This window comes from Nothoprocta perdicaria, unplaced genomic scaffold, assembly GCF_003342845.1.
Source record: "Nothoprocta perdicaria isolate Ctin4 unplaced genomic scaffold, notPer1 scaffold_9, whole genome shotgun sequence".
NCBI classification, from domain to species: domain Eukaryota; kingdom Metazoa; phylum Chordata; class Aves; order Tinamiformes; family Tinamidae; genus Nothoprocta; species Nothoprocta perdicaria.
The window spans coordinates 8,471,047-8,477,357 of record NW_020456198.1 but is presented as its reverse complement, the minus strand read 5'-3'; the positions used below and the strand labels follow the sequence as shown (position 1 = coordinate 8,477,357).

Here is a 6,311-nt window from a genome sequence, read left to right as displayed (position 1 = left end):
CGGGAGGGCGCCCGGCCCGCAGCGGGTGACGCGCCCGTGTCTCCCGCAGGCGCCGGGAGCGGCTGTGCTGGGCGCTCGTGGGCGGCGGCGAGTGCCCGCTGCCCGCCGGCCATGTCGGGCCGCGGCAAGTCCGGCGGCAAGGCGCGCGCCAAGGCCAAGTCGCGCTCGTCGCGGGCCGGGCTGCAGTTCCCCGTGGGCCGCGTGCACCGGCTGCTGCGCAAGGGCAACTACGCGGAGCGCGTGGGCGCCGGCGCGCCCGTCTACCTGGCGGCCGTGCTCGAGTACCTGTCGGCCGAGATCCTGGAGCTGGCGGGCAACGCGGCGCGCGACAACAAGAAGACGCGCATCATCCCGCGGCACCTGCAGCTCGCCATCCGCAACGACGAGGAGCTCAACAAGCTGCTGGGCGGCGTGACCATCGCGCAGGGCGGCGTGCTGCCCAACATCCAGGCCGTGCTGCTGCCCAAGAAGACGCAGAGCTCCAAGAAGTGAGCGCGGCGCTGGGGTCCCCCGGCCCGGCCCCGAGGCGCGGCGGGCGGCGCGGCCCCTCGGGGACCCCCAGGGACCCCCTGGCGCCGCCTTCGGACTCGCTGCCCCCGAGCAGCCCGGCGAGGCCGCGGGCAGCGGGGTTGGAATCATGCGACACGGAGAAGTTCCTCGGGCAGCACCAAGTGACTGTGGGTCCCAGCTATTTATTTATTTTCTTTGCGGTGAAGCGAGCGCATCCCCTGCCGTAGGGGAGCTGCAAGCGCCTGTTCCGAGGCGTCTCCTCCTTGGGGGCCTCCCTGCAAGGTCACTGGGCTGCGCGGGCGCCGCTGGGCGCGGGTGGGCGCCGGGAGCAGCGCCCGCTCCCCGGAGCCGCAAGGTCGGGCGCCCGCGGGAGCCGCCGTGTCCTCCCATCGCCGAGCGGCTCCCGAATGCGGAGCCCTCGATGTCGTAGAGGCTGCTGTTCCCTAGTCGCACGTGCAGAAATGACCTGCAATGTTGTCCGTTTTTTTTTTTTCCCTTTTGTTGTCTTTTTTTTTTTTTTTTTTCCCCTTGTTCAACACTATTCCTGGTTCTGAGAAAATAAAGTGCTGCTGATATCTGTTAACTGTAACCCTTTCTGGATTAATACTTCCTTTGGAGAGCCCCGGCGCTGGTGTTGCGGGCAGGTGTCCGGGTAGGCCGGTGTTTACGGAAGGCTCCCGCTGCCGGAGCCGGCCCTAGTCGTGTGCATGCAGCCGTGTCCCGGCCATCGGCCGCTAGACCTCCACCGTGCTTCTCTTTTTTTAAAAAAAATAGTAAAATGAGCCATTGTTTATGTGCTGTAAGTAGCATGTGTTCAGCCTATGGAATAAGCTGTTAATCTTGTGGATGAAGTGACTTGCTCTGGTTCTGACTTTGTTGTTACCTAGTGTAGGTGAGTCCGGCTCGGGATGCCCGCGGGGTTCCCCGCTCGTGGCAGGACGCGGGAGCAGCGTGTGCGGTAGCTCACAGGGGTGGACGCGGTGCCCGGGGTCCCTGCGTGACCCACGCGCCGTGGGGCAGGACGGGCCGTGTCCTGTGCGCGCGGGTCGCCCCCGGCTGCTCCCGTGTCTGTACCCAGCGTCTCGTTCTCGTCCCTCGTCTCTCTCCTCGAGGACCGCCGTTCTGTACCGCTTGGAGAGTGCTGTGTGTTTCTTAGAAAATGCAGAACCTGTGATACCGAGAGAACCCAATTCCCCATTAAACTGGTTGCGTGTTGAACGCTGTGGAGCTTGCTGTGTCTCGTCGCCTCCGCGCTCACCTGCCCGTGGGGGGGGACGCGGCCGCTCGGCGGCACCGGGGCTCGGAGCGGGAGCGAGGCCGGAGGCCGCGGCCTCCGCGGGCCCTGCCGCTGCCTCTCGCCCCCGCGGCCGCCCGAGGAGCTGCTGGGCGGCCCTGCGGACAAGTGGGCAGCGGGGCTGGGCAGGGCCTTGGGAAGGCGCCTGGTGAGGGCCAAGGGAGACGCCCGGCTGCAGGGTCCGGCGCCCTCGCCCCTTGCTGCACCCGTCAGACCGCTGTCCTGGTGGGTGCTCTGCAAGCTCCAGGTTTGTTCAGCCAGAGCTGGGGACCCTGGTGCAGCCGGGGTGATGCGGGAGGGCAGCGGGGCAGGGGGCTGGATCCCACAGGGTCTGGGCATGCTGCCCTGCAGCGCCTGTGCCCATGCAGCTCCGTAGCCCCGTCCCGTGTCCCCCGGCCCCGCTGGGGCGCAGGGGGAGCCCTGAGCGCTAACGAGGAGGTGGCTCCGAGTGCTCTGCCCGTGGGCGCTGCCCAAGAGCCTCCTTGGGCGCCGCGAGCGGCCGGCGGGAAGCGCCGCCGTCGCGGGGCCGGGGAGGGAAGTCTGGCCTGTCCGACCAGCATCGCCCAAGGGCTCGGCCCTCGCGTCGCCCTCTCGGCGTCTGCGCAGCGCTGTGACCACAGGACGGGAGGCGTCTGCAGCTTGGGAACGGAAAATCTGGGCTCTGCTCTTGATCTGCAGTTCAAAGTACAAAGACAAAAAAGGAGGGAGGGGGGCCTGGCTCTGGAAGGGACGTTGTCACCTTCAGGGGAGCTGGTGGCTCCCCCGGGAGCTCTGCCGCAGCCCTGCAGCTGAACGAGGGCCCGGCTGGGGAGGCCTCCCGCGGAGGCCAGCGGGGAGGCAGGGTCGGCGTCCGCCCTCCGTGGAGCGAGGAGCGGCCCTGGGCACTTCGTGCCTGTGCTTGGCAGCTCCCCGTGGCAGCCAAACCGCAGGATGCGCCGCGGCCCCGCGCCGAGGCCGGCGGCCCCGCGGCGCTGCTGTCTGTGTCTGTGCACTGGAGCCTGGTCCGTGTGCGCTGCAGCTCCAGGGCCTGCTCCGCTTCCCTGCGGGATGAGCGCGGGGCACTCTGTGCAGCTCAAGCTCCCTGTCCGGTGCGCGGCGCTGGTGCCGGCGGCGCCCTGGGAGCTCCGGGCGGGATGGAGCCCGCGGCCTCTCCGAAGGCGTTGCGGGGTCTCTGGCTGCAGCAAGTCCTGCCCCACGGTGCTGCTCATTCAGCCGCCTTCCCTGCGGCCGCTGGACACCCGGGCTGGACGTCCCCACGCCGATGCCTCGTGCTCTGAGGTGAGTGCTCCGTCCCCGCGGGAACCCTCGCTCTGTAGCAGCCTGCCTGGGCTGTGCTGGGCTGCACCCTGCCCTTGCCGCGCGGCTCCGCCGGCTCCCACGGGAATGGGAGGCTGCACGCACCTCATGCCACTTCCCAGGTGAGGCCAAGCGGCCCCCGCGGCAGCAGCGGCCCTGCCAGCCCCGAAACCTGCAGTGTCACCTCGCGAGGAGGACACGGCCCCGTCCGTGCGCGAACGCGGCAGCTCTCGGGGCGCCCGGTGTCATCGGCAGATGGTGAGAGCGGCGCAGCGTGCGCGGGCAGAGGCACCGCGGCCGGCCTGGCCCTGCAGCTGCTCGGCCTAAATATAGACGCCGAGGGAGGCTGCCTTTGCAGAGCGCGCCTGGGCCCTGCCAGGGCAGACGAGCACAGCTGGCTTCTCCTGCCCAATTTAGCTCATGGATGTTTCCTGAGGGAGAAAAGCTGCGTCTCGTGCTTGTACCAAGGAGGCGCGAGCAGCCGGGCTGGCGTTGCGGGCAGCGCTGTCCTGGGGCAGCTGGAGGTGCCAGCCCTGTGCTGGGAGCGCAGCTGGACCCCCGGCTGCTGTGTCTGGGGTGCCCTGGGTCACCCTGAGCCGTGTCCAGGTGTCCGTGTGGCACCTGCTGCCCTGCTGCCCTGCTTCCCCCAGCTGCAGCGCACGGGGCGGTTACGGCGCAGGGCGGCACAGCCTGCGTGGGCATCGTCACTTACAACAGTGCGCGCAGAAGCCAGGGGCCCTTACGGGGCTGTGCTGGCTCAAGCTGCCGCGGGAGCTGCTCCTTCTGCTTCCTCTGGCCTTGCGTCCCGGCCTGGCGCTGCCTGCGGGCTGGGCAGGAGGGAACGCCGCATTTTCCACCAGGTACCCGGGCTTGGCTCCAATGTGGGCAGTGCCGCGGGGGGCAGTGCCACCAGGGTGGCTTCCAGGAGCTGTCCTCAGCGCAGCGCTGTGCACCGGGACAGGCTCCAGCAGCAGCAGCCCGTGCAGCCGGGCACCTCGCTGCCCTCCCAGCTGCCGCGCTTCCCCGGGACGAGGCGCCAGCACCTCAGCTCGTGCTCCGGCCTGATCCCCACAGAGCCCGGCCCTGCCCGGCTTTGGGGTGCTCGGCTGTGCTGGTTCCACCACCCACGGCTTCGGCTGCTGCCGCTTCCCCGGTCTGCTCCTCACCGGCTGCAGCCCCGCTCCTTGGAGCATCCCTCTCTCCAGGTACGTACCCGGCCCCTTCTCCCTACATGTCACCCCGTTGCAGGGGGGTGCTGTGCTTTGTTAAGGGGCTCTGTCCCACCAGGCTGCCAGGGCGCATGCAAACATGCGGAAGGCGGAACAAAATGGCCTAGATCCCTGGCAGCCTTTATGCAATCTCACCCGCGTGAGCTATAAATAGGCACGGGAGCTGGGAGGACGAGGGGGGGCCCTGCCAGCGTTTCGCGGTGCCTCTGTGCTCGGCGTGGCGCCACTCGCAGCCGCAGGGTGCCCGGGGCAGCCCCAGACGCTGCCCCCCGGGGCTGGGGGTTGTGTGGGGCCGCATGAGCCCCCTGCTCTGCAGGGCAGGGTGGCTCCGTGCCTGGCATCCCAGCCCCTCTGGGCAGGCACCGCCGCTGCTCCCGCACCTCCTGTGCCAGCCCCCGGCCCGCGCGGGGAGCAGCACGGCCACCCTCCCCCCGCGGCAAACCACAGCTCAAGGTTTTATCAGTTTATTTGAAACGACGACGACCAAAAAAAAAAAAAAAGAAAAAACCCTCACAAAAAAAAATCCCCAAAATGACCAAAAAAAAAGAAAGGCCATTGAAGAGGCGGCCTGGCGGCGGCCGCAGGGCAGCGCGCTCCGCCGCGGCCGCCCCTGGTCCCGCGCGGGCGGCCGCCCCCTCGCGGCGGCCCCGCGCAGCCCATTGGCGCCCGCCGCGCCGTTGCCATGGCGGCGGCGGCCGCGAGCCAATAGGGGGCGCCGTCACATTCCGCAGACGCTTCGGCGCAGGCAACGGCAGAGGGGGGCGGCGGAGGGAGCGCGGCCCGCGCGCGGGCGGCGGCGCCCACGTGGCGCGGGGGCGCGTAACAAAATGGCTGCCATGGCGACAAGGCGGGAAAAAAACAACACGAGCCGCGTAAAATGCCGGGCGGGGGGGGAGGGGGCAGGGGGGCGATAAAAACCGGCTACAACGAGGGAGGGGCGCGGGCGAAAACAAAGGGGAGCGATGGCGAGCGGGGGGGAGCGCGCGGGGACGGCGGCAGCCGCGGCGCCGCTCGGGGGGCGCGCGGCGGCACAAGGACAAAGCGGGCGGCGCGCGCCGCGCTCAGCAGTCCGTGCGGCGGCTCTCAGTCCTGCGCGGGGGCGCCGCGCCCCGCTCTCATGCCTTCCTGCTCTTGAGCGCCTTGGGCTTTGCCGACTTCTTCACCTTCTTGCCGCCCGGCGGGGCGGCCGCCTTCTTGGCGGCCTTCTGGGCCTTGCCCTTGTCCTTCCTGGCCGCCGCGCTGCCGGCGCCCTTCTTGTGCGCCGCCTTCTCGGCCTGCTTGCTCTTGGCCGCCGGCTTCTTCTCCGCCCGCCGCGACGCCGAGCCCGCCGCCTTCTTGTGGGGCTTGTGCGCGCCGCCGCCCGCGGCGCCCTCGCCGCCGCCCTCCAGCTTCTTCTTGTTGAGCTTGAAGGAGCCGTTGGCGCCGGTGCCCTTGACCTGCAGCAGCGTGTCGTTCTGCACGAGCGCCTTGATGGAGTACTTCAGGTAGGTCCTGCCGTTCTGCTGGTCGAACCAGGCCACCTTCTTGGCCTCGTTGTAGATCTTGGCCAGCGAGGAGCCATTGCGCTCGCCCAGCTTGCGGATCGTCTCCACCACCAGCTGGCTGTATTTGCCCGGCTGGTTCTTCTTCTTGTTGTTCTTCTTCTTCTTGGAGGGCGACAGCGAGGAGCCGCCGCCCCCTTTCGCCTTCTTGGAGGCTGCTTTCTTCTCGGGCGCCAGCGGCGCCTCCTCCGCCTCGGCGAGGGGCAGCTCGGCTTCTTCCAGCTCCACCGACATGGTGCTGCGGCGCGGCGGGCGCCGGGGCTCGGCGGGGACGGGCGCGCGGCGGCTGCCCCGGCGCTGCTGCTCCTTCCGCTGCGCGCCGCGCTCTGGCGGGGCGGGCGCCGCCGCCGCCCCTTATATGGGCGCGGTGCGGACCGCGTTGAGAACAACAACAGCCTGGTCCGCCGCCAGCTCCAGCTTGTGCTTCTTGGGGCCCCTTCG

General features: G+C 69.5%; 2 protein-coding genes across 2 annotated transcripts; one reads left to right on the top strand and one right to left on the bottom strand.

Annotated features, from left to right (window-relative positions):
* The first annotated feature begins 28 nt into the window (after positions 1–28).
* LOC112958756 (histone H2A type 2-B) lies at positions 29–529 on the top strand. Its single transcript, XM_026052683.1, has one exon. It carries the CDS (start codon positions 112–114, stop codon positions 490–492), a length of 381 nt encoding a protein of 126 aa, XP_025908468.1. The 5' UTR covers positions 29–111; the 3' UTR covers positions 493–529.
* A 4,844-nt stretch (positions 530–5,373) lies between these two features.
* LOC112958716 (histone H1x) lies at positions 5,374–6,183 on the bottom strand. The gene has a single exon (XM_026052633.1). It carries the CDS (start codon positions 6,102–6,104, stop codon positions 5,445–5,447), a length of 660 nt encoding a protein of 219 aa, XP_025908418.1. The 5' UTR covers positions 6,105–6,183; the 3' UTR covers positions 5,374–5,444.
* Between the last annotated feature and the right edge of the window lie 128 nt (positions 6,184–6,311).